This window comes from Cricetulus griseus, chromosome 4 (genome assembly GCF_003668045.3).
Source record: "Cricetulus griseus strain 17A/GY chromosome 4, alternate assembly CriGri-PICRH-1.0, whole genome shotgun sequence".
Classification (NCBI taxonomy): Eukaryota; Metazoa; Chordata; class Mammalia; order Rodentia; family Cricetidae; genus Cricetulus; species Cricetulus griseus.
The window spans coordinates 104197638-104213985 of NC_048597.1; the positions used below are offsets into that span (position 1 = coordinate 104197638).

Genomic DNA, 16348 nt, shown 5'->3' on the forward strand with positions numbered 1-16348 from the left:
TGGGAAGCGAATCCCGGTCCTCTGTAACAGCAGCCAGCTCTTACTCGCTGAACCAACTTTCCTTCCTGTTCTTTGAAACAGTTTCATTATGTGGCCTGTAACTGTCAATCCTCCTGCCTCAAACTCTCAAGTGCTGAGATTACAGGTGTGCCCACCACGCCCAATACTAAAAGTGAAGTTATTAAATCTAGAGATTGGCAAAACCATGGGAATGTAAGAAATAAGTTCACATTAAGATGACCAACATTTTCTAGAAGTAAATGTAAACAGATTCGCAGGGTAAACTGGTCCCTGAAAACTAACTGCACATTCGATAGAACCAACTAAATTTAATTTTTTTATCACCATGAAAAACAAACCGGCTGGGCGTTCTGGCGGTGGTGGCACACGCCTTTAATCCCAGCACTCGGGAGGCAGAGACAGGTGGATCTCAGTGAGTTCGAGACCAGCCTGGTCTAAAAGAGGTAGTTCCAGGACAGCCTCCAAAGCCACAGAGAAAACCTGTCTCGAAAAACAAAAAAAAAGCAAAAACAAAAACAAAACCCGAAGTCCACTTCCTATGCTGAATGTATATAATTTTTCTTAAAGTAATTCAAGAGCCGGGAGAAGGGCCACGCCTTTAATCCCAGGACTCAGGAGGCAAGGGCAGGCTGATTTTTCTGAGTTCGAGGCCAGCCTGGTCCACGAGTGAGTTCCAGGACAGCCAGGGCTACACACTGTGTCCCTGTCTCTGAAAGCAAAACAAATAAAACAGCTCCAGGTCTGTAGCGAATCTGCTGCTGCCAATAACGAGTTCCGGTAGAGGTCGGCGTAAGCGATCCCGAGTCGTTGCTGGCAGACGGGCCTTGGGAGCGGCCGGTCTCGTGTCGGCGTGGAAAGAGCCTGGGACTTGCTGAGGTGAGTACAAAAAGCTCGGAGGGAACAGGGTCAACGCGAGGAGGCGGAGAGATTAGGCCAGCGGTCCGTGCGGGGCGCCACGCCCGCGACGCCATGTTGAAGCCTGGCAGAGGAGGAGGCCCGGAGGTGGGAGCGGGACTGAGGGTTGGTGGGAGGTCGGGCCTCGGGGGAGCGGCGGGCGAGCCAGCCTCCGGGGCTCGTCAGGGCCTAGCCGGAGCCTGGGGATCACGGTACCAGATTCCTGCCGGCACTTCCGCCCTGGCTTCTTCAGAGCCACTGCGCATGCCTGGGATGGGTTGATTGACGCCACTGTTGGTTTCGCTTTTCCGCGGGTTTTCTGTGCGGAGCCTTTGCTGGTCCTGAGACCTACCCACCTCCGGTGAGGACACACTTTTTCTTTTTAAAGGTGGAGAGCTCACGTATCCCAGGCTGGTCTCCAACTCAGTAAGTGATAAAGGATGAGCCTGAACCCCAGACGAGTCTCTCTAGGACAGGAATCACTGGCGGGCGCCACCACGCCCCGCCTGCCCGGGCTGCTTTAGCCCTAAACACCAACAAAACCCGCCTTTAATTCCAGTGTTTGAGAGGCAGAGGCAGGCGGGTTTCTCGGAATTCGAGGCCACCCTACTGTATATAGAGATTTCCAGGACACCAGGACTACATAGTGAGACCCTGTCTCAGAAAACAAAACAACATAAAATAACCCCCGAAACTATAATTGGTGTGCTATAACTAATTATAAATAAGAGACTCCGCCCCACAGTTAAGTGAAGGGCTGGGATGTGGCTCCTTTGGTTATCTCACGTGCAAGAAGCCTTGGGTTCTGTCTCCAGCACCCATTAAACTTGATGTGTCTGCAGGAAGATCAGGAGTTGAGGATCCTTAATTATATAGGAATGTCAAAGTTAGCCTGGGCTGTGTGAGGTATTGTCTCCCTTTCGTTTTAAATTCCAGGGTAGTTTTGTTTGAGTTAAATAAGTAAATAAACAAACAAACAGAGCATAAAGCTGAAATTACTGGCAGCTCCTTAAGTAGGAAGAGAAAAAGTGCTGCCTGGTGTAACAAGGCATGCCTTTAACCCCAGCACTTGGGAGGCAGAGGCAGGTGTATCTCTTGAGTTCGAGGCCAGCCTGCATGTTTTCTTTTTGAGATAGTGACTCAGTAGGTAGACCAGGATGACTTGGGTCTCCCTCTGAAACCCAAGGCCGGCCTCATGATCTGAGTGCTGGGACTATATAGATGTGCAGCACCCCACCTCAATACAGCCTTGTATTTTATGAGAGCAACCGAGGGAGCGGTGAAGAGTAGACTCGCAGTCCCTGGTTTGACTTCCCTTCTGGTGTACTTCTTAGTTTTAGGATCAGAGAACCTTTTGGTGTCTGACCCTCCTCATCAGAAGTGACTGTAGTGGCCCTCCATCTCCACTCTGTATTGCTGCCAGGTGAGAGCTAGGAGCTCAGCACAACACATAGTGGTAAAACCGGAGTGCTGGGTACAAGCTTCTGGGTCTCCCACAGTGAGTGCTCTACTAGCTACCCTACAATGGAAGGAGAGCTCAATTCTACCAAGAATTCATGGCTCAGCACAAAGGAATCTCCATAGACTACCAGAGCAGGGAGAGATGGTGGTAACAACATGCTTCTGGTTTTCACCTGAAGAAACTCCCCAAATTAGGGAGGAAAAGATCACAAATGGAAAGAAAGCCAGAACCAGGGAAGCCTAACTGTCACTGTGGTCCTTCTGTTGTCTGGCTGTGTGCCATCCTTTTACTGATAAGGACACCAGGGAGGCAGCTTTGTTGCTTGTGACTGACAAGTTGGTATCATCCTGGTTTTTATAACTCAGTAGAAGGCTGTGCAATGTTCAGCTTTGAACTAGCCCAGGATGGCCTTCATATTTTCTCCTCTGCTCCCTAGGTGTTGGGGATGACAAGTGTGGGCTACCATGCCCAATTTATTATTATTATTATTGTGTGTGGGTATTTTGCCTGCATGTATGTTTATGCATGCCTGGTGTTCAGAGGTCAGAAGAGGGGTTCAGATCCCCTGGAACTGGAATTACAGACAGCTGTGAGCCATCATGTGGGTACTGGGAACCAAACCTGGGTCCTCTGCAAGAGCAGCCAGCCCTTTTAACTGCTGAGCCATCTCTCCAGTCCCTAGCTCTTTGTTTTTTGAGACAGGTAGCCCAGACTGGCCTCCAACTCGTGGTAATCCTCCTGCCTCAGCCTCCTGAGTGCTAGGACTACATGTGCACATTATCATGGCCAGGTATGAATACTGTTTTTTAGGGATGTGGAAAGATGCTGTTAGGAGTTGCCTTCAGTGTTTCTCAGGCTCCCAGTTGTAAGCAGAAGTTTTCAGCTTTGTGTTCAAAGAATTAGTGGGCAGTCACAAACTTTCTAGAGTGTGAGTTAATTTCATGTGTCAGCACAAATGAGCTACAGTGAGGCTCAGTACAGTTATTCTCATGCCCAGCCTGAATAGATCATCAGGTTGGGAGCTGAGAAGAAAGCCCCTAGTCCTGAGCCCACTGTTCTCATGGGCAGTGGAGTTGGTGGCGTGTGCCTGCAATCCCATCACTCAGGAGGGTGAGGCAGGAGGATTACCACGAGTTTAGGGCCAGCTTGGGGCTATAAATAAGCCCCTATATAGTGAAACTCATGCTTCATCAAAGGGGTAGATGACACTGCTTTCCACAGCTGTGGTGAAGGTGGAGAAGATAGCGCTTCACACTGGTTTGCTGTTACTGTTCTAGAACATGAGTGACTGGATGCCCATTGCCAAGGAATATGACCCGCTTAAGGCCGGCAGCATTGATGGGACAGATGAGGATCCACATGACCGGGCTGTGTGGAGGGCCATGTTGGCCCGCTACGTACCCAACAAAGGCGTTACTGGAGACCCCCTCCTTACCCTGTTTGTGGCACGACTGAACTTGCAGACCAAAGAGGAAAAGTTAAAGGAGGTCTTCTCCCGCTATGGTGACATCCGGAGGCTACGGCTGGTTCGGGACCTGGTGACTGGCTTCTCCAAGGGCTACGCCTTCATTGAGTACAAGGAAGAGCGGGCCCTGCTGAAGGCCTACCGTGATGCTGATGGACTGGTCATTGACCAGCATGAGATATTCGTGGACTATGAGCTGGAGCGCACCCTACGTGGCTGGATCCCTCGGCGGCTAGGTGGTGGGCTGGGTGGGAAAAAGGAATCTGGACAACTGAGGTTCGGGGGCCGGGATCGGCCTTTCCGAAAGCCCATCAATTTGCCAGTTGTCAAGAATGAGCCGCACAGAGAAGGGAAAAGAGAGAGGAGGGAGCGCTCTCGATCCCGGGACAGACACTGGGACCCCAGGCCCAGGGAGCGGAACCATGACAGGGGCCTAGAGAAACGCTGGCAAGAGAGGGAGATGGCCAGGGTGTGGCCTGAGAACGATCGGGAAAGAGAGAGGGAGTTCAGGGAGGACAGGGCCAAAGGCAGGGACAAGAGGGACAGAAGTAAGTAAAGCCAAAGGCAGCCAGCTGAGGCTTACCCAGAGGCCCTTGGACGGGCCATCATCAGCCTGGGGCAGTTCCCTTTCCAGTGCAGACCTCAGACAGGTCATCCTTTTGCAGTATTGAGGCTTGAGCTGGAGAGCACAAGAAAGCATGCTAGGCAAGGGCTCCCCTGCAAGATGATGGGAGGGAGAAACAACTGCATAAGAAGTCACCCGGCTCATATGGACATAGAAAATGTTTGTCATCCCAGCGCTTTGGGAGACAGAGGCAGGAGTATCAACAAGAGGGGATAATAAAGAATTTGTCTTTACTTTCTCATACCCTTTGATGTAAGGTTCATTGTGGCAGAGGGGATAGTGGTTTAAAGCCCTTCAATAGCCTGGTGTGGTGGCATACACCCTCATCCCAGCACTGGGGAGGCTGAGGCAGGAGGACTCAGAGTTTGAAGTTTGCCTAGGTTACAAAATAAGACCCTGTTTCAATAACCTACAAAAATTAGACGTAACACTGACATTGACTCGTGGGATGCGTTGTCTTTTCCATCTTCATGTTTGCTGAATTGACATAAAAACAGGCTAGAAAAGTCAAGGCCAAGGAGAATTGTCCAGTCTGTGATAACCAGACAGCAGGTCAAGCATCTGGGTCAGCAGGCAGCTGCTCAAGTCCTGCTCCCTGTAAAAATGCTGACTGCCTGCTTTCCCTTGACTGGCATTTACAATGAAATTAGTATTGCAGGGCTGTGATCTGCGATTTGCAGCCCTTTGGGAGGAAACAGAAGGTGAGATGAAAGAATGGGAGGGATGCGATCCCTGATGACCTGCAGCTGGGCCAAAGGGTTGGCGTTCTCTTTTTCTGATTATCTGGATTCTGGTTTGCTGGGCATCTGGGGTTCAGCGAACCAGTGTTTAGCCGGAAGGCAGGTGCAGGCAGTTTGGTCTGTTTGAAATCCTGTGCACTGTTTTAATCAATAAACATTGCTACTGGGGAGCTAGCAGACAGCTCAGAGCACAGTACATGCTACATGAACTGGAGAGATAGATGGTCAGCATCCAAGATCACTTGCTGTTCTTGCAATGACCTGGGCTTGGTTCCCAGCACCACATATAAATGTCTGTCATTCCAGTTCTAGGGCATCTGATACTCTCTTCTGGCTTTAGGCCTCACATATACACATGGAGGCATTCATATAAACACATAATAAAACAATAAAGTCAACCCCCCCCCTTTTGACAGGGTTTCTCTGTGTAGCTTTGTAGATCATGCTGGCCTCAAACTCACAGAGATGCACCTGCCTCTGCCTCCGGAGTGCAGTGGTGGTGTACGCCTTTAGTTTCAGCACTAGGGGGTAGATAGAGGCAGGTGGATCTCTGTGAGTTTCAGGCCAGCCTAGTCTACAGAGCGAGTTCCTGGATAGGCTCCAAAGCTGCACAGAGAAAGCCTGTCTTAAAAAAAAAAAAAAAGTCTGAGGCCACTTAGGGCCATATAACAAGTCCTAGCTCCCACACTCCCACCCACAAAAAAAAAGTTGCCACTGAATTTTCCATCTCCTTACTGTCAGAAAGTGGCTAGAACTTCTGATGTCACTTACATGGGAGCCACAGTGTGACTATAGGCATGCACCCCCATGCTCAGCTTCACTCAGTTTCTTTCTTTCTTTCTTTTTTTTTTTTTTTTTTTTTCTCAAGACAGGGTTTCTCTGGCTTTAGAGGCTGTCCTGGAACTAGCTCTTGTAGACCAGGCTGGTCTTGAACTCACAGAGATCCACCTGCCTCTGCCTCCCGAGTGCTGGGATTAAAGGTGTGCGCCACCAACGCCCAACTTTCACTCAGTTTCTTAGCAAAAATAAGTACAATACACGATGGTCCAATCCATCATATGATCTTAGGAACTGCTGCCCTCTGAAGCCCTGAATCCCCAGTGCTCTGCATCAACAGCAGTCCATGGGCCAGCCTCCAGTGGCCATGGCAACCATGGGTCAGCTAAGCATGTGGTGCCCAAGGCCCTGCTTACCCGATGCCCTTCCACCCATACATCTGTCTTCCTCATCAGCCATATCACATCACCCAGGCTCCTTTAAGGCATTGTCTTCTTTGCATAGGACCCAGAATTTCACACAAGGAACAAAGATGACAGGAAAAACGCACACAGGAAACACATCGATGTCTCCTAGACAACTTTGTTTGGTTAGTACTGTGTAGCTCACAGCAGAATCAAGGCACACCACCTTGGACAGGCTGTTTGGGCCTCTAGCCTTACCGGGAGCAGCAAGTGACAACCCCAAGGTTGTTTCCATCCTGTGGCTGGAAGGACTGTGATGACTTTCTGTTGTGTACTGTCCAAGTCGGGTGGCTCTTCCTATGACTAGAGGCTCCGCCTGGCTGATCCATACATCTTCTACAACCTGCTACCTCCAGGGCAACTGCATAATATAAAATTCCCATTCCACTGCCTCTCACTAACATGACAAAGGCCATGAGCAAACAAAACAACAACAAAAAACTAAACCTAGGAGTCAAACAGCCATGATAGTGGTAAGTGATGTATTCAGCTTAGGAGGCTTGTTATTAAAATCAACAAGGTCTGGCTTCAGATCCTTGTCTTATTAAATATAGGTCCTAAGGGGTCAGAGGCCTTGAATATAAACTGGATAGCCCTGCAGATAAATAGACACTTCTTTAGATTTTGGCATCAGGTTTTCATCACCCTCAAAGCAGACAGTTCGTTTGAGGGGTCAATGTTGAGGCAGCCACCCAGAGTAGGTGGTAGGCGGTCCAGGAGGGGGGCACAGTCACAGGTGCTGTAGGGCTTCCTGTCCTTGTTCTGTGTACCCATCATCTCGGTGAGTATTTGCCCACTGGCCAAAGGACTCATGGATGTGCGTGGGTCTCTGTGTGTTGGTCAGGCGCTTCTTGTCCCGGGAAAAAAAGCTAAACCTTTTGGAAGGGGAAAAGAAAAACAAAGATGGAAGTAAGTGGTTATCCTCTGCCGCTCCACCTAGTTCAAGGCTAGGACACACAGGCACAAACACCGAGGGAAGCAGATCCACTCTCAGTATGGGAGATGCAGTCAGCAGAATTCTACAAAGCACCGGGGCTTCGGTCAAATCCTGGGCCTTGTGCATGCTAGGCAAGCACTCTACCTATTGAGCCCAGCTCCAGCCTAGAAATTTCTCTAATGAATCTAATGATGCTTTGAAAGAACCTGAAAGTTGTGAGGAAGAGGATTCTGAGACAAACCCACTCTTAATATTCATTCATTCATTCATTCATTCATTCATTCATTCATGTGTATGTATGAGAGTGTGGGCAGTCAAGTGACATGGCTCCTATATAGACGCCAGAGGACAAATAGTAGGAGTTCTCTTCCTACACTATGTGGGTCCCAGAGGTTGAACTCAGGTTCTCAGTCTTGGTGGCAAGTGCCTTAATCTACTGAGCCATCTTGCCAGCCCTCGTAGTCACACATGCTAGGTGTGACTAGTGTTCAACCACGGAACCAACCACAATTACTGTGTGTGTGTGTAGGTCTAAAGTCAACTTGAGGAAAGCAATTCTCTCTCCATCCACTCTATCTTAGGTCCCAGTTATTGAACCTAGGTCCACAGACTTCATTGCATGCATGCTTACTCCATAAGCCATCTCACCAACCCTCAGCCCATTGATATTAATCTTACAAGACTTTGCCAAATTGCCCAGGCTGACTTTTAATTTGTGATCCTCCTATGCCAACCTCAGTGGTCATGCTGGGCAGGAAGCACTTTTGCCTGCAGAGCCATCCTGCAAGCCCCCTAAACTTTGAGACTGGTCTCTTGTTTACCCCCACTCTTGCCATCACCTCTCTCCTCCTGTCCCTCACTAGGAGAGCTGGGGTTCTAGGAACATGCTCTGGGATCTGACTTTACATGGGTCCAGGAGATTTGAACTCAGGTCCTCACATCTGCTGAATCCCCAGTCCCAGGGGTTTTGTTATGATCAAGTCTAATGAAGAGGATGTTGCCCTTCCAGGGCTACTGGAGCTACACTCCCTTTCTAGCAGGGATAGAATGCTCTTTCATCCTCAAGCCAAGTTCACCTGGGGAAATTCTCTAGGGCTTTAAAGGGCAAGTGTGAGCAAGTGGAGGCAGAGGCCTCACATTCATCAGGGGAGGGCTCGTTCTCACACAGCAGGCATTGAGTTAGCTCAACCACCACTGCAGACTCAGCCTGACTCAGGGAAGCCACCTGCAGATACCAGCTCCCTCCCTTCCCCCACTTTTCTGCACCAAACCAAACAGCTGCCAAGACAAAGCTATTTAGAAAGCTGGAGACAGAGAAGCAGTTAGTGTCACACTCGGATCCCCAGGGGGCACTGGTTACTGACCCGTCACCTAAAGGATCTTCTTTACTGGATCATGAACAAGGTGGTTTTTAGAGTGAAAACAGAAGAGACAAAAAGAATTATCGGTGACATTCCTGGCTGCACTTGTGGAGGTCAAGGGCAACAGTGGCAATCACACTCCATACCCACTTGAGATGCCAACAAGCAGGTGACGGCCATGCAACTGAAGTGGTCAGAAGGGACAGGCTGGCAGCAGCCACCACAGCCATTCTAAAGGCACAGCAAAAAAAGAAAAACAAAAAACCCCAAACACAGACAGTGCCTACAAGGGACACGAGTCTTCGCACAGGCTGCAACGTGGGGTCGTCAAGGATCAATCCGGCTGCCACCATGGGCATGACAGCTGTAAAGAGCCTGCTTCCAGAAGCAGATAGACAGAGGAGATAAAAAGAGGGCAGTGATCAAGAAACCCGCCACTCCAGAAGATCCCACTGAGGGCTGCATCTGCTGTCTGTGTGATAGGCAGAGACATGCCCCCCTCACCATGCTCCTCAGCATGTGACCCATGAAGACTCAGAGCCCTATCTTTTGTTTGTTTGTTTTTCGAGACAAGGTTTCTCTGTGTAGCTTTGGAGCCTATCCTGGCACTCGCTCTGGAGACCAGGCTGGCCTCAAACTCACAGATACCCACCTGCCTCTGCCTCCTGAGGGCTGGGATTAAAGGCGTGCACCACCAACGCCTGGCATCAGGGCCCTATCTTAAAAGGACTGGTGACCTTGTATATGGGGAGAAGTGTGGACACAGACTTGTGTACAGTGGCAGAGATGGATGATGTTCCTATAGATAAAAGAAGCACACAGGTCATTAGCCCCCAGAGGACAGGCGACCTGGGACAGTCTCTCCCAAGGAACCAGTCATGCTGTAAATCACCCATCTTACTATTATATATACTGGGGGTGAAATCCAGTGCCCTATGGATTCTGGCTAAACACTCCAACACAGAGATATGGAGATATGTTATTCCTGGCTTTCAATTCCCCATGGGCGGAGACAACACATAGTCAGTCTCATGTATCTTAGGCTGGCTTCAATCTCAATACGTAACCTAAGAATGACTTTGAACTTCTGATATCTGGACTTCCACCTCTCAAGGATTGGGTTTACAGGTTCATGTACTAACTGAACTCAAGGCTTCATGCACACTAGGCAAGCACTCTACCAACTGAACTACAGTCTCAGCCCTTTACAAAATTATTATTATTATTTTGATTTTTCAGAACTGAGTTTCTCTGTGTAGCATCTCTGGCTGTCCTGGAGCTTACTCTATAGACTAGCCTAGCCTCAAACTCAGAGATCCCCCTGCCTCTGCCTCCAGCATGCTGGGATTAAAGGTGTGTGCCACCACTGCACATAGAGATGGCCTCTTTATCCTAAACTGTCCTCAAACTTCCTATGCAACTAAGGTTAGCTTGAACTCCTAATCCTTGTGCCTCTACACCTCTCTGGATGTTGGGTTTACAGGCATAACCATAACCACCACACCAGATCTTATTCGTGATGGGATCCAGGACATTATTCATAAGTGAAACCAACTGTCATCACCAACATACTTTCTCATGGGCTCCACGGAAGTCTTTGAAGTTCCTCCCTGTGTTTACACCATCTTAGAGTCCATCACAGAGGAGCTGGGAGCTGCAGTCCACCCAGAGGGCCACTCATACCAACAATGAGAAGGAAGGCCACTTTTTCTTCCTGATAGCTTCAGGGCACGAGAGGCTTGGGGAACTCCAAGCCACACTACTTTGCACCCACTTTTTCCAGGACACCCATTCAGAGCCCCTGCCCCTCAAACACTGTCATTTCAAAGCAGGAAGCCTCAGACTCCATGTACGCACTCTGTTTGGAGAGGGGTCTGCCCACCTACAAATACAGGGGCCACACTGACGGCAAGAGTCATCTGGAGCATCCAAGACAGATGGTCCCTTTAATTGTTCCTGGGTCACCTGGACACCACACCCTCTAGAGGTGTAACAGGAATGAAGCTATTCTTTTTTTTAATGAGGTGTGATAGAATAGACTTTCATACATATACATACATACATATACATACATACATACATACATACATACATACATACATACATACATACATATATGTTGTTTTTCAAGACAGGGTTTCTCTGTATTGCTTTGGAGGTTGTCCTGGCACTCGCTCTGTAGATCAGGCTGGCCTCAAACTCACAGAGATCCACCTGCCTCTGCCTCCCGAGTGCTAGAACAATTTTTAAAAAGTTTCGACTACATATTTGTCTGCATGAGGGTGTTGGATACCCTGGGACTGGAGTTACAGACAGCTGTGAGCTGCCATGTGGAGGCTGGGAATTGAACCCAGGTCCTCTGGAAGAGCAGTCAGTGCTCTTAACTGCTGATCCATCTCTCCAGCCCCATAATGAAGATATTTTAAAGAGACACTTGTCTTTCTTTTTTCTTTGCTTTGTTTTTTGAGACAGGGGTTTCCTCTGTAGCTTTGGAGGCTGTCCTGGAACTCACTCTGTAGACCAGGCTGGCCTCACATTCACAGAGATCTGCCTGCCTCTGCCTTCTTAGTTCTGGGATTGTAGGGAGCCGTCCCTGCATTCTCCATTACAATGATGGTGCCTGCAGGCACTGAATGTAAATTATTTCGCAGGCGCTGGGTAATTCTCCATTTCTTTGATCTCTGCCTATCCCGTGGCTCATATGGTCTGAGGAGCTGAAGCCATTCATAGGGTGACACGTCCCAGGTGGCCGCTGCCAGCCTTTATTAGGGGATGGGATTCTTGGCTCGGGGTCTCCGCTCTGGTAAGCTTATGCTCTCCCACTCTCAAGATGCATTAAAGCTTTCCTGCAGAAGGATCCGAGTGTCCTGCGTGATTCTTGCCGGCGAGAACATAGCGCGCGGGACATCTGGTGCCGAAACCCGGGAAATTTGTTAACATCACCGGCATGGGACATGGGATTAAAGGCTTATGCCACCACTGCCCAAGAAGACACTTGTCTTTTACTCTGACCATCAGACTCTTAAAACAGGGAATGGGAATTTCCCCAGGAAGCGAATACTTATCTCCAGAGATTTACAAAGTTGACCACCTTACAGTGTGAAACTGAAGTGCAGGATGGGCCAGTACGGGAGGGTCACACCACGGCTAGGACTGCTCAGGTGTGCCTGTCTGTTACCTCCTTTTTTTTTTTTTTAAATTTAAATTAGAAACAAGCTTGTTTTACATGTCAATCCCAGTTCCCTCTTCCTCCCCTCCTCTCCTGCCCCACACCAACCCCCTATCCCATCTCCTTTCTGCTCCCCCTATCTGTCACCTTCTAACCTTCTATTTAAACCTTACCCTGAAGATGTATGTGTGTGTGTATCTGTGGTGTGTGTCTATGTCTATGTCTATGTCTGTGTATGTAATCTCAATATTGCCACAATGAACAAATCTTCCTTTTTCTGCTTTTCTTCTTTTTTTTAAAGATTTATTTATTTATTATGTGAATAGTGTTCTGCCTGTACACCAGAAGAAGGCACCAGATCTTATTATAGATGGTTGTGAGCCACCATGTGGTTCCTGGGAATTGAACTCAGGACCTCTGGAAGAGCAGCCAGTGCTCTTAACCTCTGAGCCATCTCTTCAGCCCCCTTTCCTGCTTTTCATTATTAATTTGGCTCTTGTAAGTGGTTTAGTGGCAGACAGGTGGCTGAACCTAGCTTGTTGGGGCACAGACTATGAACCCCCCCAAGTTTGATAAGAAAGGGCCAAAACTGCGTCTTAAATTATGGTCATGGTTTTAATGCCTCCATCCCTGCTGGGTGTTTTTGGAAGGTTCAAACCAAACGAAGTGCTAACTCGTGGCATTTCATGGGTAGCTTCATAGAAACTATTCTTGGCTAAGGAGGGGTGTAGGGGTAGAAGGCCAGGCACAGAGGTGGAGCATACTCTAAGGTCAGCCTTTCCGGTCCCTAAGGCCAGCTGCTGCTTCCCGTCCCTCTCCAGATACCCCCTTGAGGCTCTGGCCAGCGGAAAGCCATCCTCTGCATGTGTGGGATTGACTCTGAAGTGGGGACCACACAAAAGGGACAATGGTGTTTAGGGTTTGCTGGGGACAAGACTGAAGTCACTTGAGGCTCCCTGTGACCTCCATGGGCTGTGCCAACCTGTCCTCTCAGGCCAGTGGCCTCACAGTCACAAGCTATTCTTGGACCATCTTCAGACTCACTGTTTTGACTGGCAGTGGGAGGTTCTGGTTCCCTTGTTGTGCCCAGCCCAGAAATGTCTGACGTCTTGGACTCGGTGCATTTGAGAGATAAGGGGACCTGGGCAGCCAGCCACTAGCTGGGACATGAGGGTGTGAGAGAGGAAGGGAGAGGTAGGGAAGGGGGTTGTATGGACAAAAGGCCGAGTTCAGAAGCCCAGCTTTGAGTCCTCCCAATTGTACAGATTTGAATGAAGTAGGTGGTATCCTTGGGCCTCAGTTCCTCATCTGAGAAAGGGGGATAAGTGTCCCAGCTCCGAGACTCTTACCACACTCAAGTGTGGATTCCCTTCAACTATACCCAGAGGTTCTCTATCACCTGTTGGGTGACAGAGGTGGGCTGGGATCAAGGGCCCACAGCTGCAGGTCAAACACAGGCCAATGGAGAGGATGAAAGGACAGAAGCAGAAATAATAAGAAGGGCTCTACCAGGGCCTCCCAATGAAAACTGTCACAGGCCACAGATCCTGGTCAGCAGTCGAGGAGGACAAAGATACCAGTGTTGTCCCTGTGCTGGTCAAAAGCCCTTTGTGCTCGATGGCTGCTCCTGTCACCACCCCCAGAAAGCTGGCTGCCATAGAACTGGCCACCTGTGTAGCACAGACAGGAAGTGTGGCCTCCCTCTGTCTTCATTCTTTTTTTTTTTTTCCTGAGACAGGGTTTCTCTGTGTAGCTTTGGAGCCTATCCTGGCACTCGCTCTGGAGACCAGGCTGGCCTCGAACTCACAGAGATCCTCCTGCCTCTGCCTCCCGAGTGCTGGGATTAAAGGTGTGCGCCACCAACGCCTGGCTCTGTCTTCATTCTTATCTTTTGGAGATGATAACACTGTGAGACTCAGAACACCAGGTGTTGCCAAGCAACTGGAGGCAAAGCAAAAGTGGAAGGGGCTTTGGGAATGGGGCCACCTGGGAGAGAGCTGCAGATGCTGTGGCCAGGTTACGTGCTGAAGCAGCATCATTATATTCTGGATTTTACCCAATTTGAGACTGGAAAAGAGTAACTTCACTTATTTGTGCTGGGCAGTGGTGGTGCACACCTTTAATCCCAGCAATCAGGTGGCAGAGGCAGATCTGAGTTTGAGGCCAGCCTGGTCTACAGAGCAAGTTCTAGGGTTACACAGAGAAACCCTGTCTTGGGAGGAAAAAAATTGTGTGTGTGTGTGTGTGTGTGTGTGTGTGTGTGTGTGTGTGTGTGTGATGTGAGCAGTGTGTCTAGAGGTCAGAAAACTGATTTGGAGGAGTCAGTTCTTCTGTCCACTTTTATGTGGGTTCTGGGGAATTGAACTTAGGTCCTTAGGCTTTTTATTTCCTAAACCATCTCTCTGGCATCTGTTTCTTTTCTTTTTCTTTCTTCTTCTTCTTTTTTTTTTTTTTTTTTTTTTTTTTTGAGACAGGGTTTCTCTGTGTAGCTTTGGAGCCTATCCTGGCACTCTCTCTGGAGACCAGGCTGGCGTGGAACTCACAGAGATCCGCCTGCCTCTACTTCCTGAGTGCTGGGATTAAAGGCATGCGCCACCAATATCCGGCTCTTTTTTTTTTTTTTTTTTTTAACACCAAGTTTTACTGGACTCAAATTCACAATGGTCCCACCTTTACCTTGTGAGTGGTCTACCAGCACAACAGGCTCAAAAGTCACCTGCTTTTTCATTTTTTCTAGAGCTACAGAGAGAAGAAAAAGGAATCCTGTTTTGCTGTTTTTTTTGTTTTGTTTTGTTCAAAGACATGGTCCAAATCTGTAATCTAGGTGTCTCTCAAACTAGTGGCAGTCCTGCCTCAGCCTCCCAAATGCTGGAGTTACAGATGTGAGCTACCACACCTAGGGAAAACAGAATCCAAGGCTGATGTGGCTACCCCATCCACACTCAGGGTCTGAGTTTGCAGGAGCATGGTTTGGGACAGAGTCAGGAGACAGTCAAGCCCAATGCTGGACCAGGCTGGAGAGCCTGGACTTAAGACAGTGTCTTCTCTCCACTAAGTGGAGTTTTGATGGCAGATGGAAACAAACCCACGGTCAAAACAGTGCTGAGACTTCAGGGGAAGCTTTTCGGAATCAGAGCCTCAGAAGTATTTATATCTCTCTTAGAAGAACTCCAAAACTCAGCAGGGAGGTAGCGCCAGGTTGGCCAGCTCACAGGGGCACTGCAGTATACAACAGCACTCCAGGGAGCTTCCTCAACGTTGGAGCGCCCAGGGCCCAGTGTGAGTGGGATGCCACCTGCTGAGGGAGTGGGTCCCACCACACAAACCAGCCCACATTCCATCTGCTATGAACTAGCCAACAATTTCCCAGCATGGTCACTGGCGTTTAAAGGACAGAATGTATGGGTAGCACCCACTTCCACCCCCATCCCTATGCTGCCTGCTCTTTCAAAGCTTTCTGGTGGGTCTGGGGAGAGGCCCCAGGCCTCTTCTGTAGGAATATCCAAAAGGTCCAGCTCCAGGGAGCCCCTTTCAGGCTGTGACATCCCAGACACCTGAGGTGGGTCTATAGAAGATTTGAATACAGTACTCTGGGTGGGCTCTGCCTCTTATAGGGGCATGGCCACAGTCAGGTGTCTCAGTTGCCTCAAAGGTTCCATAAAAATGACAGTCTTCCACCTGGTGGTGGTGGCACACACCTTTAATCCCAGCACAAAAGAGGCAGAGGCTGGTGGATCTCTGTGATTATGAAACCAGCCTGATCTACAGTTCCAGGACAGCTAGAGCTACACAGAGAATCCCTGTCTCGAAAAACAAAACAAAACAAAACAAAAAAAAAGAGTCTTCCACATACTAGCACCAGGGTGAGGCCCCCACAAACCCATCTGAGGGACAGGAGCTGGCCCACAGTAGGCTCTTGATGGGCACAAGATGGAACCTGACAAGTCCAAAACTCAGCCCTTCTTCTGTCAGGCTTCAGGGCCCACAGATCTTCTAAATTGGACACCATTCCAATACCCTCTGTTCTTTTCCAAGGAACATGTCTGCAAACTTCCACAAGAACCAAGGAGATCTACAAAGCCAAGCACTCCCAGAGAAGTTAAAGGTCTAGCTGACCACAGGAGCTATGTGCTATCTTTTGCACGGGCCTTATAGCAAACAGGACCTGAGTCTTCGTATACATGACACCAATGTACCAATGTACACACAAAAGCTCAGGGGATTTACCATCATAAAACCCAGAATGGGTTGGACCTAGGCCACTCCGGACTTTCTTTTTTTTTTTTTTTTTTTTAAGATCTTATGTAGTCCAGGCTGGTCTTGGCTACTTACTATGTAGCCAAGGATGACCTTGAACTTCTGATCCTCCCATCTCCACCTCCTGTATGCTGGGATACAAGCATGGGCCCTTACACCTAGCTACTTAAAGCTGA

The 16348-nt window shown here is 49.0% G+C and overlaps 2 protein-coding genes across 6 annotated transcripts in view; one reads left to right on the forward strand and one right to left on the reverse strand.

The window, feature by feature from the left end:
- The first annotated feature begins 490 nt into the window (after positions 1–490).
- On the forward strand, positions 491–4710 carry Snrnp35 (small nuclear ribonucleoprotein U11/U12 subunit 35). Of its 4 annotated transcripts, none has more exons than XM_027413908.2 (2): positions 491–897; positions 3655–4710. In XM_027413908.2, the coding sequence occupies exon 2, from the start codon at positions 3658–3660 to the stop codon at positions 4396–4398; it is 741 nt and encodes a 246-aa protein (XP_027269709.1). In that variant the 5' UTR covers positions 491–897; positions 3655–3657; the 3' UTR covers positions 4399–4710. The 4 variants fall into 4 exon arrangements, with proteins under 4 accessions (XP_027269709.1, XP_027269710.1, XP_027269711.1 ...); XM_027413909.2 differs by lacking the exon at positions 491–897 and adding an exon at positions 1120–1276; XM_027413910.2 differs by lacking the exon at positions 491–897 and adding an exon at positions 1191–1341.
- Positions 4711–6548: 1838 nt separating this feature from the next.
- Rilpl1 (Rab interacting lysosomal protein like 1) overlaps positions 6549–16348 on the reverse strand; it is a 35686-nt gene continuing 25886 nt past the window's right edge. The window contains exon 7 of one of the 2 annotated variants that reach the window (XM_027413905.2): positions 6549–7323. In XM_027413905.2, the coding sequence (XP_027269706.1) occupies positions 7179–7323 (145 nt within the window). In that variant the 3' untranslated portion in view covers positions 6549–7178. Of the gene's footprint in view, positions 7324–9399; positions 9546–16348 lie in introns of those variants that run through there. The other variant, XM_027413907.2, reaches the window with a different exon arrangement.

Coding starts and splice junctions, on each gene's coding strand:
- Snrnp35 (XM_027413908.2), top strand. CDS start 3,658: ATGAGTGACTGGATGCCCATTGCCAAGGAATATGACCCGCTTAAGGCC.